The 20,132-nt window shown below is 30.8% G+C and overlaps 1 protein-coding gene across 1 annotated transcript; it reads right to left on the reverse strand.

Annotated features, from left to right (window-relative positions):
- Positions 1-857: 857 nt before the first annotated feature.
- LOC139861774 (lysine histidine transporter 1-like) lies at positions 858-6,174 on the reverse strand. Its single transcript, XM_071850279.1, has 8 exons — positions 6,074-6,174; positions 3,583-3,740; positions 2,826-3,212; positions 1,796-2,189; positions 1,585-1,690; positions 1,424-1,515; positions 1,236-1,304; positions 858-1,152 (listed from the first exon to the last, which is right to left on the reverse strand). The coding sequence occupies exons 1-8, from the start codon at positions 6,131-6,133 to the stop codon at positions 1,054-1,056; spliced, it is 1,365 nt and encodes a 454-aa protein (XP_071706380.1). The 5' UTR covers positions 6,134-6,174; the 3' UTR covers positions 858-1,053.
- Between the last annotated feature and the right edge of the window lie 13,958 nt (positions 6,175-20,132).

Consider the following 20,132-nt stretch of genomic DNA (forward strand, 5'->3'; position numbering starts at 1 on the left):
GAGTGGGAAGTAATCTCTTTGGTTATAAAAGGAGCTTATGAGATTACTTCCAAATTGCACCAATCAATACACTTTAAGTATTTGATTATTTCTTTCTTTCTTACCCTTGTTTGAGAGTTGTATTAGTTAAATATTTTGGAGAGTGTAGTTGGCTTAAGAGAGTCGTCTATATCATTGTAACAATTTGTGATATAGTGTATTTCTCTCTTTGGGGGCCGGTGGTTTTTCTCCTGTTTTGGAGTTTCCACGTTAAATCTTGTGTTGTCTATTGTTCTTATTTCTTTACTGTTTTTCATTGGGCGTTTGTTGAGAATTAGTGAGGTCATAATTTCCCAACAGTAACAACTATTCTCGGTTTTATACAACACTGCCCAATCTCATCTTAAGCCGAGGACTGCTTCCGAAAACACTTCCGTTAATGATATCTTTATCAAGAACAAAAATAGTTCAAAACACCAACTCTATAAGGTATATGACACGATTAGAGGATAGCTACATGTGTTTTTCTTATGATTATTATTAATGTCACTATAAATTACAATAATTTAATTTGTGAAGCATAACTTATTTGATCATATCAAAGTATTATAGGTATTATTGTTAAATCTGAAAATGGTTTCAAAGGTTTTATGTAACAAAAAAAAGTTCCAAATGAGTGAAGACGTTGATCATGCTTTGGTGTAAGGAGAGCAATATTGTTGATATTGGTGGTAACAATTGTTCAAATTGTACAAAATGCTGCATGATTTTGTGATAAAAACAAAATCAAACAGTTGCAAAATTCTGTATGCAGATAACTAATGTATGCCATAATTATCAATAAATTTAATAAAAGTAAAAATTTGAGGTAGCTAATACTTCTGATGAGTTATGCACACACAAATACCTTCAAAAGTAAAACGAACTAAACGAAAAGGTTCGAAATTCCTTAAATATCTTTTCTAAACACTGGCCTTATAAATAAAGAGATAATATTGTCACAAACATCTTCGACATCATCAAAATCTGGACGAACCGTTCGCTTGTTTAACTTGATGCACTAAGACCTTAAACTTAATTAAAGAACTTGTATGTTTTGGCATCTTTAATGATCTGCCTTAATCCTCCAATAGGCGAAACTACCATCAAAGCAACTCCAAGTATAATGCAGATCTGTAGAAGCGAATATATGATTAATAGTTTAATACAGTAATAAATTTGAAAATGTGTTTACGAATAAGAACCAATGTATTTACCCAGTTAGTAATCCAAGATAAGCTCATTTTCTTCGGTTTATAGATTGTAAGCCACATGATGCAAGGTAGCTGAAATATAAGCAAGCTTAAAGTCAGAATCACGTAACTAAAGGTGGCAAAATGAACGGGTTGACCTATTTATAAGTAACTGGGTTGAAATTGCTAAGAACAATGAAAATGTTGCTTACGAAATAAGTAGTTGGGGCGAATGCAAATCCGCCAAAGAAACCCAAGAGTCCACCAAAGAAAGGAACACAAATGGCAACAAACATTGTTAATCCTGCAACCAAACGGACCTATTTAGTAATTTAAAAAGGTCAAGTAATTATTATAAAAAATAGTCACTTACCAACGTATACGTTCCTAGTGATAAAGCGAAGAATAAAACTAGGGGTGAAGTTTAATTTCTTGACCAGCACAGTTTCGATCATATCAAACACGGGCATTGCATAAATCTAGACAGAAAATAAGAATGTTAGTCACATATATAAGATCACTTTATCAAGTTAGCTTATTTGTCTGACCCGCCCATTTAGCCACTGGAGTTAAGATATACGAACCTGATAACTTCCAATAACGTGAACCACCACAAACAAATTAGCCAATGCAATGAGCCACGTGGGCTTCTGTAAACTGATCAAGATATTATCCGAGACTGAGTTTCCATACATCCAATATCCGATAAATGCAACAGGGAAATAGCATACGGCCACAACTATATACGCAACAACCACCCCTTTCCACATGGGTCCCTTTGAAGGCTTTTCGGGTGTTGAAGGAATCGTAGCTTGAATTTCTAACACTACGTTGTGTCCAGCGTATGCAAAAGCGACAGTACCCAAGGCATTAAAGAAGCTGAATACTGTCCCTACTGTTGTATGCTCTTTGTATCCGTATTCAACGTTTGGTTGCACACCTTTTTTCACCGAAGCAGTCCACGCAACTGTAGAGTAACTGCATCACACAATTCACACTTTTCGCGTTTAATGTTTCGTTCATACGAGATACGAGAATAGAGGTACTAAATTTAGTGATTTTCGAAAAGGAAACAGGTCTAGGATGGTACCGGCGGGGGCAGGGATCCATTAGATCCATCACCCGTACTCGTGGATTTTTTATCTACCCATTAACCCACGGATTTTTATTGACGGGTTTTTTTTTATAGATCCATGCATGTACTCGCGGATATAAGTGGGTCACGGGTTTTATATAATTAAATAATTTTAAGAAATGATATAAATTTTATCGTTAAAAAATCCGTAATTTTTTTTACCTGCAACGAATACTTAATATTTGTGACCCATCAGCGGGTACACTTTTTAACCCATACCCACTTTTTAACCCATACTCATGCCCGCGGTTAAGATTTCATTATTTTACACACTCATCACGGAATCGGATACTTGCGGATCACGACCTAAACGTGTCAAATTTATTTTCACCATCATAGTTAAATAACTAATGTATTGATTACACTTATATAATAAAACTCAAGAAGCATAAACTAATATTAGTGTCTCAACCCAAATCAACCCAGACCGTTTCAAGGAATACTGAAAATGAGGTCAGGACAAAGTAGTGTAACTTTACCTGAGGGACATGACAGCTGCAGCTAAAGAAACACCAGAAATCGAATTGAAATTCGGGAGATGTGAAAGAACAAAATGAACAGAAGCAAAGATCATGATGAAGTAAGTGAGCTTAATATCGTTGCAATGATCTCCACAAATCAAATCGTGAAACTTTTTTAAAGATTGTCCTCCAGTGACCATATACACAATGTTAACACCCACTTCAACAATCAGTTGTTGCGGGACCACGATGTAAAGACCGAGTTTTTCACCGAAAGCATGCTGCCCTAGCTCATGGTATCGGTCAAATCGTTTCCCAGGTACCATTTCATGCATCTCAACCATTTGCCATAATGTGTATAGAGTTACAACCCATGATATGAATAGTACTGCCATTCCAGGACCCCTGTAATTTATTACTAATCTAGTCATTTGATAGAAGTATGTAAAACAAAATTAATGGGTAAACGGATAACGTTTTCAAGTAAAATATTTTTACTCAGATGTTATGACCGGATTTTGAGGCGTGCAATGTGTGCACTTGCATAGGACCCAAAATATAAAGGGGTCTAATAATATAACATATCAATAACGATATCTCTTATGGTGTATTTATTTATAAGGTTTTAAAAATATAATGTTTGTTGCAGTACATTCTTATATATATGAAATATTTTCGTATATTTGTTTATTGAACAAGACCTTTAAAATTAAAAGGAAGGCCCTAATGCAAGGCATGTGACTATGAAAGTTAGAATGAAAATGGATGAACTAACCATCCAAGTTGAGCCATGGCATGAGGGAGACCGAGAACTCCGGCACCAACCATAGCAGTAACATTATGAAACGCAGAGTACCACCATTTCGCGTTCCTTGAGGATGTGATCGGAAGCCAGTCATCGATTTGTTTCTCCCTTTCAGTTCTCGTGTCAACCTTTGTATGCACACATCTCATTTCATTAAGGCAATCACTTATATACATATATGATGCATGAATTTAAGAAGAAACAAGCATTGTACAAGTCGAGAGATACAATAATCCCATAATAAATTTTACAAATAAAAGTTTACACAACGAGGGGAGTATGAAATTGAGCAATCAAAATTATAATGTGTTTCACTCTCTTGCCTCTCTCCTTCTTATACTACATTACTCCCTCCGTCCCATATTAATAGTCAATTATTCCATTTTGAGATGTCCTAAATTAATAATCCACTTCCATAAATAGAAAAGAATAAGAAGCTTAAGCTCTGTTATGCCCTTAATGTATGTGGATAGGATTAAAGGAGAAAGAAAAGATAATGATAAAACTGGAAAGTAAACAGAAAGTAAACAGAAAGTACAATACTTTTATGACATTTTCTTAAACTATTAATATGGGACGGAGGGTGTACTATTTTACATCCCTTTGTAAAATTTTGGGTTATAAATATTTTTATGGTTCTAGCATGACGAATATTCCTAATTGCTACTATTTGGTTTATCAACAAGCCATCAACAAAACCATGTCATAAAACAATACTGGTTGAGATCCTGATGTTCTATTAAGATTTTCAAGTTAAAACCTCGCTGAAATCAAGTAAAAAAAAAAATGATCCAAAACTTAATCCAATTAAAATTCCTACATCTCTATTTACCCGTTTAAAGAGTCATCAACAACTAACTCGTGCAAAAGTTGAAACTTGAGGCTTGTTTAAAATCGTTTTGAGGCCTATTTTGAGTACTGTCATATATCTCAAATCAGTCGATCATAGCAATAAAATACCAAGATAATCGTTTAATCTACTTCATGTTAATTTATTTCTGGTTGATTTATTTCTTGTTGATTTGTTTCTTTTTGATTGGTGATAGACTTTATTATATTTTTCTATTGTAAACAATGCTCACGTGTCTTTCTTTAGTTAGAACTTAATACTATTATTACTAATGTCATTATTTAAACCTTAAGGACTTTTTGGAAGTATATACAAAGTACTGAATTTTTTTTTTTTTTTTTTTTTTTTTTTAGAACGGTAAGTTAGTTTTCATCGCACGGTTAGTGGTTAGATCGCATCGCACGTTCCAGGAGGAAACCGCCACCATCCAAACGGGTAGGTGGGGAAAACCCCCTGGTGAGACTCGAACCCGGGTCTCCTCGAAACCATGCAAGCATGGTTACCAATGAGGCAAAGCCCCATTGGCTACAAAGTACTGAATATTTCAACTAGATAATAACAACCAAAATATATATGTCAAAAATAAACTTGCCCAATTTCACGGTATATAATTATGAATTTATTAAATAAATTAGAGGTGTAGATCGACAGTAATTGCGGACACGTTAAATCGTTGGATCACTGCAGTTACATGCCCACCTTTTTGGCATCTTTATACGGAGAATAATTTAAAATAAATTTATAATTTATCAGCGATATAAAAATATGAATTTCAAATATTTCTTTATTATTATAAGATACGAGTACATTGTTTTACATCACGTTGGAATAAAACAACATTCTTATTGCTAAATCATAGCGTTGGATTACCAAATATCATGCCTAACATGTAACAATAACAATAATTAATAATTAATAATGATGAAAAAACTCATGGAAAACACAAACCAGTGTAACGAATTGACTTTTGAACAATATTTCAAGTTTTCAACAGCTAATTAAACCAAAAATAAACTAATGGCATTAATTATTAATTATATACTATTAATCAAATCAATTATCTCATAATCAAATCAAGATCATTAAATTGATATATTCGCAGTAACGCTTTTCTCTTTAGCAAAAGGGTCATGCAAATTGAGTTTGGGCAACTTTAGTACCCCAAACTTACAGACAGTGTTAAATTTTACCCCCAATATAAAGTAAATAAAAATAAAAATAGGCTTTAATAAGTCTCCTAAACTTTTGGAGAATATACGGATCTGACACCCGACCTAAAGGGTCATGAAAACAAACAAATTTATCCTCACACTTATACAAACCATGTTCCTTAATCCTTAGTTGTCCATCATACCTTAAAACAAAAAGATCCAGTTACTTTGTTTTTCACAAATACACCATTAGACATATTTTATTTTTATGTCAGTGTACGCATCAATGCATCAAAGAAACTATAAAACCGATCGATAAATGTTGAATGTATTAAAACTCAACGTTCATGTTCTCGGTCCTTTAAAGAAAAATATCAACAAATATTTATTTATTATAAAGCTAATTAAAAGTATAAAAGATCAAATGATAAGTGAATGATGTATAAGTTTAGAAACAAACCTTGTCGTCGTTACTACTATTATCACCATAGTTATGATCCGTTTGAGCTCGTGTTGCCATGGCTACGTACGAACTCGAAAACGATATTGTTATTGTCTTCAATGTATAGAGTGGTGAAAAGGAAGAATTAAAAAAGTGTGTTATTGAAGGTAGGAAGTGTGTGAGATGTAATGTAAGGGTATTTATATTTATAACGAATTAAAGTGACGGATGATAACAGGAAAGCCGTTTGGGCGTTAAGATTTGATTCACATAGATACATAGTTATGTACAAAGTTTACAATTTGTAATCTAGTAGGATAAATAAATAAATAAATATAATATTGGTAAAAGAAAAAAAAAATGAAATCTAACAAATACAATCGTTAGCTTTACAAGTTTGTATAAAGATAACCAATACTTATCAAAATTCGCTTGTGCTTATCACATCCTATCTTTTAGCTAGTGATATATTGATATATTAATGTTAAATTTCTAAAAAAAGCTTTCCTTGACCGCAAAACTCATAGGTCTTTTCCAACTTCTTATTTAGTTACTACTTCGTAATAAACTTGGTTTTTGACATCAGTTTGAGATCCAGAGAACAAAAGCACCCACGCGTTCATCTTCTATAATTGCATAACCTACCCTCTTAATGGTTGATGTCTTCTTTATTTTTCCTTATGAATTTTCATCTTTTTTTTTATTCTTTCTGACGTTTTGCTAACTTTTTAATATAATTTCAGCTGTTTGAAAAAAAAAAAAAACTGTTAACCTAGAATTAGATAATTTATGATAATAACACCTCAAAATAAAACATTAGAATTCAGTTTCTAATTCTCAAAATCATATTATATGTTTAATTTATGTAATTTATGGTTGTTAAATATTTTGGTGATATTTCGGAGATACTTTCATAAGTTCTATAATCGAACAAACTAAACTAACAATAACGAACAAATGAAAAATTGAAGCAATGAAGATCCTAGTGTACCAAAGGGAGCGGTATCACGAGAACTTATAAAGTTTAAGGTTGTGAGTTCGAGTCTCGTTGTAGACGAAAAAAGTGTGTGTATTTGTAATTATAACATTAAGAGGTACGTTTATGAGTTATTAAGAGGTGCGTTTATGAGTTATCTATCTATCTATAGTTTCTATTAAAATGCTAAAATGATGATTTCATTATTATAATAATTCCTTTGTTAAGAAAAAATCAAAAATAAAAAGAAAAAAATTTAGGTCACTTAGATGATGTCATTAATCTTAAATATTTTATAATTAAAAAGAAATTGTATTTATAGTAACTAACTTGATGATATCATTAAAATAATTTATTATTTTAAATAAAATTATTAACATGTTAATTGTATAATATATTCTATCGATCATTAAACTAAATTACTTTAGCATTTACATTCACTTAATACCTAAAACATATCATTAAACTGTTTCGTTTAAACAAACCCGTGATTTCACGGGTCATTTTACTAGTATATGTCTAATAAGGATTATGATTAGCAATCTCATTTTATTTTTATATGTTTCAATCTAGTCTAGTAAATAAATTAATATATGGTATTTTATGTTGCCAAAACTAATTGACAACTGGTCTCACTCTCGAAGCTCACAACTTGCCAAATTCTATTTCCATTACTTATTCCATTCCATTTCCATCCCCTATTTTTCCTTATGGATTAATACCAAATACATAGTACCAATTAACCAATGTACACCAATACCAAATCCATATATAGTACTAAAATTATCCAAAGTACGTATATGATTCAAAGTTTGTAAAGTACTCCGGTATGATTATAAGTTATGCCTAAATTAGTAGGGAAGGATATTATAATAGGCAATTAAAGAAACTTCAATACGCGTTGTGCCCATATAGAGAATGAAAACTAGTGAAATGACCCGTGAAATCACGGGTTTATTTAAAAAAACAGTTTAATTATATGTTTTAGGTATTAAGTGAACGTAAATGTTAAAGTCATTTAGTTTAATGACACGTGGAACCACATATTCCAATTAATAAACTTATCAAACAATTCTCGTTAACTTTACTTTACCTATATATACAGTTTAGTACTTAATTGACTCTCAATTGCACTACCTATTTGAAATATGCTTTCATAAACATGTCCAACTTATCATTTGTGAATCTAAGCAATTGTAAACTCCAACTGACCATGTATATACACATTGTAGGGAGTAGTTGACAAATGCAAGTACAAGAATAGAGAGCCTTAATTCTCTGACCTTTATATACATAAAAAATGATGATGAGTTATGCATACTCTACATATAAATATTACATAATAATCGTGGATATACTAAAGACTATAAATGGCTATGGGTATGGGTTGATTTAAAAAATGGCTATGGGTTGATTTAAAAACTCATGTTGAAGAAGATCATCCACTTTGGTGCTAATTTCACTATTTGCAGCTAACAAATCTCTCTTAGAAACTATAAAGACCAATTGATCAAGACAAATAGCAACAAAAATTAAATTAGCACCAAACTGATGACTTGATTACATGTATACATGACAAAACACAAACTTGTTACTCTCATCAAATCATAAAATATACATAAAGTAATTTAACAAACAAATTCCAAAATTCTTAATTAAGCTATGGTCAAAAGTTATAGCTCTTACAAAGATCAATTTCTATATATACTATTAAAAGCCTCAATTTTAGTCGTTTGACTAACCTAAACGACACCCACCTCAACCATCCAAATTTACAACTCACACGGTTGTTAAAAAAAATTGATGAATAATATCTTATAATTGATAAATGTTATTAAATCGACATTTATAAAAATAGACAATTATAAATTTATCACCAAGATAAAAAAAAGCATACATGGAGTGGGCCAAGTTACGTACTCCAGATCACCTTTACCTACATGAATAAATTACATACAAAATGAAAGACAAAAATCCACTCCATAAAACTCCCTCACGTCATAGATACCTCTTAGATTAACTTTCCACACCTCAAATTCTAGTAACAGCTTGAGATACCTATTTGAAATTCAGAAGTGGGTAAGCACTTTAACTTCTGCTCTTCACTAATGATGGAATTCCTTTTCTCTGGAGCTTCATGGTAAAGCTTATTTCTCCATCTCCAAATGTGCTACACCAATACATAGCAGAACGCAATGGTTATTTCATTTAACACCTGAGATACAATAGCGGGACCCAAGATTTAGTGAATCTTAAAAGTAATTAGTACTTACTTGTATAAGATATAAAGATAAATATTTCAATAACACTTTAGGCAAGTTTCAACCCATTACTCCATTAAACATTTAGACCTACTCGATCTTTAAACCCCATTGTCGAGCAAATATGTTTTAATTGCCATCTAAAATGTGTACCATGAGACTGCTCATTGCAAATCTTATAGATCTTTCATTCATGGTCAACAGCATAATACAATATACATTTTTGGTTATTTGATTTAATTATGGTTCTTTATTGTGTTGTTTCCTTAAATGAACATTAAACAAAAGATTTCAATTATAACTCCAAGAGATCAATTATGTGAAACAATAATGGGTCGATATTGCCATGGGCAAAATTCTTCTTTATCTCAAAGACTGTAATTATCTACTTTATTGCCATGAGCAAATTTCATCTTGTATTGTTAGTATAACAGAAATATTACATTAGAGCTCAAATTTCAGGTCCTCCTGCTTCAAAATTACGGAGTATATGAAATTCTCTTTCAAGCATCAAACTCTTTCAAACTTGATATTTTGAATTAACACTACATGTACAAAAACAAAGCAATATGAACCATACTTGAAATGCATCTTTCCATGAATAAAAGCTTAATCGTCAACTTCGATTAAAGATACTACTCAACTAAAATGTTTAAACAAAAAAAAAAAAATTGCTTAAACGGGTCAAAAGTTTCTTACGATGTAATATCAAGACCATACTATAACCATATCGAGAGATTACAATAAAATAAAAGTGAAGAGAACACACCTTAACATGAAGACTCAATATTCACAACCATATCAGTAACGTAAATTTTCAACATGCTCAAACTTCAAACCTTCTTTCATGCCCATGCTTATCTCCCATGTTTAATTCCATATATTCAACCACCATAAAATACTACATACGATATAAATCAAATAATCAAACTTCAAAAATCAAACATAAACACAATATGCACAATACTTGATGGGTTCAAATTGCTACTTTACAAATTACAATCACTTAATACATCTAATTTAACCACCTGACATATAATTATACTATATACTATAAACTATATACTAATGACTATAATAATTCATGAGTTTTAAAATGAACATTATATATAATGTACCTTGAGTATCTACGTCTACATAATCATAAATGTAAACTGTAAACTCACTAACTTAGGATCAAAATAACTCAAATCCACACTAAATAGCCACCAACAAAAAACAACAAATCAATTTAGGACTAATATATAAATAAACAATCAAATATTCAAATCAAACCCTAAAGTAAAAACACAAAACTTTAACTTACAATTTTTAAATTGAAGTTAAACCACTATCACAATAATTCAGAGACTAAAACAAACTATTTCCTTTTTGTTCCTGTACAATTTTCAACAATAATAAATTGAGCTAATAAATAAATGGTTTCCAAAAAACATTAAAGATACCAATTATTAACATGTTAATTGTATAATATATTCTATGGGTCATTAAACTAAATTACTTTAGCATTTACATTCACTTAATAACTAAAACATATCATTAAACTGTTTCGTTTAAACAAACTCGTGATTTCACGGGTCATTTTACTAGTATATGTCTAATAAGGATTATGATTAGCAATCTCATTTTATTTTTATATGTTTCAATCTAGTCTAGTAAATAAATTAATATATGGTATTTTATGTTGCCAAAACTAATTGACAACTGGTCTCACTCTCGAAGCTCACAACTTGCCAAATTCTATTTCCATTACTTATTCCATTCCATTTCCATCCCCTATTTTTCCTTATGGATTAATACCAAATACATAGTACCAATTAACCAATGTACACCAATACCAAATCCATATATAGTACTAAAATTATCCAAAGTACGTATATGATTCAAAGTTTGTAAAGTACTCCGGTATGATTATAAGTTATGCCTAAATTAGTAGGGAAGGATATTATAATAGGCAATTAAAGAAACTTCAATACGCGTTGTGCCCATATAGAGAATGAAAACTAGTGAAATGACCCGTGAAATCACGGGTTTATTTAAAAAAACAGTTTAATTATATGTTTTAGGTATTAAGTGAACGTAAATGTTAAAGTCATTTAGTTTAATGACACGTGGAACCACAGATTCCAATTAATAAACTTATCAAACAATTCTCGTTAACTTTACTTTACCTATATATACAGTTTAGTACTTAATTGACTCTCAATTGCACTACCTATTTGAAATATGCTTTCATAAACATGTCCAACTTATCATTTGTGAATCTAAGCAATTGTAAACTCCAACTGACCATGTATATACACATTGTAGGGAGTAGTTGACAAATGCAAGTACAAGAATAGAGAGCCTTAATTCTCTGACCTTTATATACATAAAAAATGATGATGAGTTATGCATACTCTACATATAAATATTACATAATAATCGTGGATATACTAAAGACTATAAATGGCTATGGGTATGGGTTGATTTAAAAAATGGCTATGGGTTGATTTAAAAACTCATGTTGAAGAAGATCATCCACTTTGGTGCTAATTTCACTATTTGCAGCTAACAAATCTCTCTTAGAAACTATAAAGACCAATTGATCAAGACAAATAGCAACAAAAATTAAATTAGCACCAAACTGATGACTTGATTACATGTATACATGACAAAACACAAACTTGTTACTCTCATCAAATCATAAAATATACATAAAGTAATTTAACAAACAAATTCCAAAATTCTTAATTAAGCTATGGTCAAAAGTTATAGCTCTTACAAAGATCAATTTCTATATATACTATTAAAAGCCTCAATTTTAGTCGTTTGACTAACCTAAACGACACCCACCTCAACCATCCAAATTTACAACTCACACGGTTGTTAAAAAAAATTGATGAATAATATCTTATAATTGATACATGTTATTAAATCGACATTTATAAAAATAGACAATTATAAATTTATCACCAAGATAAAAAAAAGCATACATGGAGTGGGCCAAGTTACGTACTCCAGATCACCTTTACCTACATGAATAAATTACATACAAAATGAAAGACAAAAATCCACTCCATAAAACTCCCTCACGTCATAGATACCTCTTAGATTAACTTTCCACACCTCAAATTCTAGTAACAGCTTGAGATACCTATTTGAAATTCAGAAGTGGGTAAGCACTTTAACTTCTGCTCTTCACTAATGATGGAATTCCTTTTCTCTGGAGCTTCATGGTAAAGCTTATTTCTCCATCTCCAAATGTGCTACACCAATACATAGCAGAACGCAATGGTTATTTCATTTAACACCTGAGATACAATAGCGGGACCCAAGATTTAGTGAATCTTAAAAGTAATTAGTACTTACTTGTATAAGATATAAAGATAAATATTTCAATAACACTTTAGGCAAGTTTCAACCCATTACTCCATTAAACATTTAGACCTACTCGATCTTTAAACCCCATTGTCGAGCAAATATGTTTTAATTGCCATCTAAAATGTGTACCATGAGACTGCTCATTGCAAATCTTATAGATCTTTCATTCATGGTCAACAGCATAATACAATATACATTTTTGGTTATTTGATTTAATTATGGCTCTTTATTGTGTTGTTTCCTTAAATGAACATTAAACAAAAGATTTCAATTATAACTCCAAGAGATCAATTATGTGAAACAATAATGGGTCGATATTGCCATGGGCAAAATTCTTCTTTATCTCAAAGACTGTAATTATCTACTTTATTGCCATGAGCAAATTTCATCTTGTATTGTTAGTATAACAGAAATATTACATTAGAGCTCAAATTTCAGGTCCTCCTGCTTCAAAATTACGGAGTATATGAAATTCTCTTTCAAGCATCAAACTCTTTCAAACTTGATATTTTGAATTAACACTACATGTACAAAAACAAAGCAATATGAACCATACTTGAAATGCATCTTTCCATGAATAAAAGCTTAATCGTCAACTTCGATTAAAGATACTACTCAACTAAAATGTTTAAACAAAAAAAAAAAAAATTGCTTAAACGGGTCAAAAGTTTCTTACGATGTAATATCAAGACCATACTATAACCATATCGAGAGATTACAATAAAATAAAAGTGAAGAGAACACACCTTAACATGAAGACTCAATATTCACAACCATATCAGTAACGTAAATTTTCAACATGCTTAAACTTCAAACCTTCTTTCATGCCCATGCTTATCTCCCATGTTTAATTCCATATATTCAACCACCATAAAATACTGCATACGATATAAATCAAATAATCAAACTTCAAAAATCAAACATAAACACAATATGCACAATACTTGATGGGTTCAAATTGCTACTTTACAAATTACAATCACTTAATACATCTAATTTAACCACCTGACATATAATTATACTATATACTATAAACTATATACTAATGACTATAATAATTCATGAGTTTTAAAATGAACATTATATATAATGTACCTTGAGTATCTACGTCTACATAATCATAAATGTAAACTGTAAACTCACTAAATTAGGATCAAAATAACTCAAATCCACACTAAATAGCCACCAACAAAAAACAACAAATCAATTTAGGACTAATATATAAATAAACAATCAAATATTCAAATCAAACCCTAAAGTAAAAACACAAAACTTTAACTTACAATTTTTAAATTGAAGTTAAACCACTATCACAATAATTCAGAGACTAAAACAAACTATTTCCTTTTTGTTCCTGTACAATTTTCAACAATAATAAATTGAGCTAATAAATAAATGGTTTCCAAAAAACATTAAAGATACCAATTATTAACATGTTAATTGTATAATATATTCTATGGGTCATTAAACTAAATTACTTTAGCATTTACATTCACTTAATACCTAAAACATATCATTAAACTGTTTCGTTTAAACAAACCCGTGATTTCACGGGTCATTTTACTAGTATATGTCTAATAAGGATTATGATTAGCAATCTCATTTTATTTTTATATGTTTCAATCTAGTCTAGTAAATAAATTAATATATGGTATTTTATGTTGCCAAAACTAATTGACAACTGGTCTCACTCTTCGAAGCTCACAACTTGCCAAATTCTATTTCCATTACTTATTCCATTCCATTTCCATCCCCTATTTTTCCTTATGGATTAATACCAAATACATAGTACCAATTAACCAATGTATACCAATACCAAATCCATATATAGTACTAAAATTATCCAAAGTACGTATATGATTCAAAGTTTGTAAAGTACTCCGGTATGATTATAAGTTATGCCTAAATTAGTAGGGAAGGATATTATAATAGGCAATTAAAGAAACTTCAATACGCGTTGTGCCCATATAGAGAATGAAAATAATACATCTATAGTATCTATTAAATTTCTAAAATGATAATTTCATAAATAAACAATTTATAAACATAAAAATAATTCAAAATAAAAATGAAAAATTTTAAAACATCTTTGATGATGTCATTATTTTATATTAATTCAATTAAAAAATAATACAAAATTTTTTTATAAAAGGAAATAACAATCTCTCTTAAAATATACACCTAATGAACACATTTACAAAGTTCAAAACATATTGTACAACCTTTATATAATAATTTTATTTTAATTTTAAATTTTTTTTCAAAAGTCATATATTATTACTAATAATAATTATTAAAAATATAAATATTCAACTTTGAGCAAACTTTATTATTATTATTATTATTATTATTATTATTATTATTATTATTATTATTATTATTATTATTATTATTATTTATTTTTATTATAATAATTATAATTAAAGTTATTATATTGTCAATATTCAAATATGGATCTTCTTTACAAGATTAATTACGTTACATATGTATGCGAAAATACATGTTTCGATATATTTGTAAAAATAACGACAAGTTTCTTAGTCGAACGAGTTATTAAAATAAATGACTTTAACATTTACATTAACGTAATACCTAAAACATGTCATTAAATTGTTTCGTTTAAACAAACTTGTGATTTCACGGGTCATTTCGCTAGTTACATATTACATAATTACATATATCTACATTAAATACATGCACAATATTCTTGGTCCAGAATAGATCTAATTGCACCGTCCAATATTTTGGTTGTCATGGTGTACACATTTTATATTATAGGTAATTAAAACGGATAAACTTTACTTGTTTAGTTACCTGTTTATGCATGCTAATACGAGTATTATTTATCTATGCGCTCATACACCTACTGCTCAATTAATTACACATTTTCTAATGCAAAGATTTTCAAATCCCTTACCACTTACAAGTGATTTCCTGGCTCGGTGGTCTTGCGCGTAATTAATCTACCGAAAGGTAGCCAGTTCAATTCGTTTCACAACTTTCTTTTAACTCCCACAGAGTGGTTGAGTGATTGAATGCTTGAAAATCTTCAAAGGAGACACAAGTTAAATCTCCGTCAACTTCACTTTGAAGCTTTGTCATTCAAAAAAAATATAAAATAAAAATAAACCCCTACCACCCTTCCTCTTAATTCCCTTGGCCACCCCCCCATCGTCTTCCCAAACTCCTTTCTGCTCCACTCGATGACCAAGCTAGAAAATTCAATTAATTTTGGCATGAAATAGTTATCGATTTTTTTCAATTAGATATTTACAATGTTTTACCTACAATGAAATCTATAAACCACACTGATAATGAGAAACAGATGAATTCGTACGAGTACAACTTTTATTTGAAGGAAAGAAAAAAAATGTTATCTTTTTTGTCTAACTAGCTTTTAAGAGCCCGTGCGTTGAACGAAGGCCCCTAATCAAAACTAAGTATAAAATATGAATGAAGTTAGTAACAAATAACACAACATCTACTATATAAAATATATAGGTTGACATTTATATAAAAAAATGTTTTGCATTCAACCAATCTACTTAAGTTTATCTAATGAATGTTGTAAAAATTATTAAAGTCCATCAAAGTTGTTTGGAAAATAAACTGAAATGTACGCGTAACACTTTAGTCGTTGGAACAATCAAAGTAGTAAAAAGTACGGTACTTGCAACAGTACTTGAATGAACATGTTGAACCCGGTTTGAGTTTATTTCTTTTTCATTTCTTGTTTCAACCTCCACTTGAATTTTCTGTTACTCAAATCTCTGCATTTAACTGTTTTACCACTCCGTAAGCCTGGTAGAAACATCAGCTTGTTTGGAAGACGCTACAATGTGCATTTAAAGTTTTAAATGATAATATATAAGTTGAAGAAATACACAAGTACATGTTTCTGGAACTGTTATTTTTTCGTTTGATAAAAATGAATATTTAGTATGCTTACCAATACATTACCGCTTGGTTCAACCATCTTGCATTCCCATACCGTGGTTTCTGTTTGCAATTTAGTAGGAAGATCCATTTCTGCAATTTGATCATTTAAAATGCTTGTATCTTCACAACCAAATTGTTTATATATTTTTAGCTCTATATTAAGTTCATCTAGTGCGTAAAAGATGAGACAATCTCCCTTCTCAAGTTTTAGATGAACCGTCATTTCTTGCCAGCCTTTATTTATTATTAGCTTTCCTTCAATAACAGATATTCCCAATTTTTTTTGTATGATCCATGATAGTGAACAATAATGTGATCCGTTGGTTTCAATCTTCCTTTATATACCCACGAGTATCTTTTTTTTATAATCTGTCACACAACAAATGTTTATATTTAGGTTAACATGTAGTTATATACAATGCCTATTAAATCAATGTACTTATATTCGGAAATAATAAGTAATAAAAAAATATATAATGTTAATGTTTTTTCATACCAATTCACGTTGATTAGTATCAACAACAAATGCCATGAATGAAGGAAATCTTCTGTACGGAGCAAGTTCAAAAAGTATTTTCTGAATTTCCAATACTTTATTCCAATTTCTGTTGATATTAAACCAATTTTTGGGAATCATTTTTCTTGAGTATATAACTAACTCAAAATTTCCTTTGTCTAGAGCAGTAATGCATAGAATATCATAATTTTGAATGTTAAGATCATTGATAATTTTTTTCCATCCAAGACTTAAATATAATGTATTATTCCGAAGTTCGAAATCCATTTCCGCGTTATATCGTTGTAAGGAGTGTATCCATGCTTTATGAGTAGGCATTGAGTCATTATAAAATAGTTTCAGCCAATTGAGTGGCATTGGCTGTTATAAACAAAATGTTAAAATATACAAATGTTTTATAGTTAGTAACAAATAAATTTGAAAAACGTATTAGAAATTCATACCAGTGCATGCTGCTCTTGTTTCCCAAGTTTATGAATGAACAAATGTAGATGCAGCTTTGTTTCGATAGTAGACATGATGTTAATTATATATGTTTAATCGTAGACATATTTAATACTAATTAATGTATATTTAGATATATGAAATACACTTTTATTTGAAAGTCATCCAAATAGTTTAAGTTTAAACTTAGTGATGAATAATAATTTTAAGCAATTTAACTGTACTTTAACAGTAATTTAATTAAATGTATTCAAGTTGTCATTAGTTTAAAGTTTACGTTAGTTTACAGTTTATATCTATAAAAATTGAGTAGGTAGAGTTACAAAATTAAATAAAAATTATTGATTATAAGCGTTCATCTAGTTAATTGACAATCGGCAAATAATATGCAATACAATTACTCTAATTAATTGTATTGTCCATCAGATCTATGGAAAAAAATAATTCTGTGAACTCAAATTTAATAAAACGATTAATTAACTATATAAGTCAAATTGCTAACTAATGGTGTATCCTATCGTATATACACATAAAAGGCATAATAGTTGCATAAAAATAGCATCAGGAAGGCTGGAAACAACAGTTTTGTGGAGATTGTTCGTCCAGCGTTCTCCGCTGTACAGGCTGCTCCGTCATGCGTAAGCCCTGAAGGCCGCCTAGCGCATAAGCCCTGGCCGGAGAGCGCCACATTTAGCATAAATTTCGGAGCACATGTAACAGAACGTATCATCATTTGACACGTGTCCCCAAACAAATCTGGTAGATCTGACACTATAAATAGACCTCTTGGGTCGTCATTTTACACAAGTTCAGATATTCTGACAACTTTGAGAGCTGAGACTTCACTTCTCTTTCTCTCTCTACTTTCTCTCACTAGAAGTCATCCGGCTAGCACTCTTACGCTCTACGGACGACAGATTGATTAAGCCACCCCACAAGTTTCTACACTTGTGAACCGGGTCTGCAGGGATTATTTCCCGAGGGTAAAAATCAATCGGCAACACTCCGCCCTCCTAAAGCTAGATCACTTCTAGTCTCTTGTTGACATACTAAGCCTTACCTCATAAGGAAATAGGTGTTAACAATGGCGCCATCCACTAATGCAAAGAACACACGAAACGGAAAAGGAACGAAAGCAGCTGAAGCTCCATTTGTACTTGAAGCAGTCAATCATCCATCAACTGACGACATGGTCACTATTGAAGATGTACCTATTTCACCACTAGATGGTACGATTGAAGAAACAGTTGCTGAAACTACAGAGAGGCTTAAACATTTGGCAACTAATTCGGAGAAAAGGCCAGTAATCGAAGAAGCGACAGCTAAAAGTGCAGAAAGACTTCCAAATTTTGTTACTAATCCAGAGCGACGACCATTGATGCAACCGCGGCGATGTCCGTCATTTATACCTTTTCGGCGGATGGCGGATGGCAAAGACAAGCAGATAATGAAAAGGCAATCTATATCAAAGTACAAGTTATCCAGGCTACTTGACAAGCTGGGCAGTCTTATTGATGACTCTGGGGATGATAATGACCTGAGTTGTGATAATAATGACTCTGATGACGAAATTGACAAAGATGAGTTCATGTCAGAAAAGCAGGCAGTGTTGCTTTTAAATGACATTCTTAAGCAGACAGCTTCAGCAAAATACAAGCAACGCTTAGCGCAGCCCGCCGTCCGAGCTGTGGCTGTGGACAACTTTTTTGCCCTCATTACTGGAGAACAAGCCACCAAGCCACCAGCTGAAATGTCCCGTTCTTATTGATTAAAAACGTTCCATATTAATTGATTTCGTTGCGAGGTTTTGACCTCTATATGAGACGTTTTTCAAAGACTGCATTCATTTTAAAACAAACCATAACCTTTATTTCATCAATAAAGGTTTAAAAAGCTTTACGTAGATTATCAAATAATGATAATCTAAAATATCCTGTTTACACACGACCATTACATAATGGTTTACAATACAAATATGTTACAACAAAATAAGTTTCTTGAATGCAGTTTTTATACAATATCATACAAGCATGGACTCCAAATCTCGTCCTTATTTAAGTATGCGACAGCGGAAGCTCTTAATAATCACCTGAGAATAAACATGCTTAAAACGTCAACAAAAAATGTTGGTGAGTTATAGGTTTAACCTATATATATCAAATCATAATAATAGACCACAAGATTTCATATTTCAATACACACCCCATACATAGAGATAAAAATCATTCATATGGTGAACACCTGGTAACCGACATTAACAAGATGCATATATAAGAATATCCCCATCATTCCGGGACACCCTTCGGATATGATATAAATTTCGAAGTACTAAAGCATCCGGTACTTTGGATGGGGTTTGTTAGGCCCAATAGATCTATCTTTAGGATTCGCGTCAATTAGGGTGTCTGTTCCCTAATTCTTAGATTACCAGACTTAATAAAAAGGGGCATATTCGATTTCGATAATTCAACCATAGAATGTAGTTTCACGTACTTGTGTCTATTTTGTAAATCAGTTGTAAAACCTGCATGTATTCTCATCCCAAAAATATTAGATTTTAAAAGTGGGACTATAACT

Source organism: Rutidosis leptorrhynchoides, chromosome 8 (genome assembly GCF_046630445.1).
Source record: "Rutidosis leptorrhynchoides isolate AG116_Rl617_1_P2 chromosome 8, CSIRO_AGI_Rlap_v1, whole genome shotgun sequence".
Classification (NCBI taxonomy): domain Eukaryota; kingdom Viridiplantae; phylum Streptophyta; class Magnoliopsida; order Asterales; family Asteraceae; genus Rutidosis; species Rutidosis leptorrhynchoides.

What these genes read in the sequence shown, in the direction of transcription:
- LOC139861774 (XM_071850279.1), bottom strand. Translation starts at nt 6,133, where the DNA reads ATGGCAACACGAGCTCAAACGGATCATAACTATGGTGATAATAGTAGT. An exon ending in GCCATGGCTCAACTTGGATG is followed by an intron (nt 3,213 to 3,582) that starts GTTAGTTCATCC and finishes AATAAATTACAG; the next exon opens with GGGTCCTGGAATGGCAGTAC. An exon ending in TATCTTGGATTACTAACTGG is followed by an intron (nt 1,153 to 1,235) that starts GTAAATACATTG and finishes TCGCTTCTACAG; the next exon opens with ATCTGCATTATACTTGGAGT.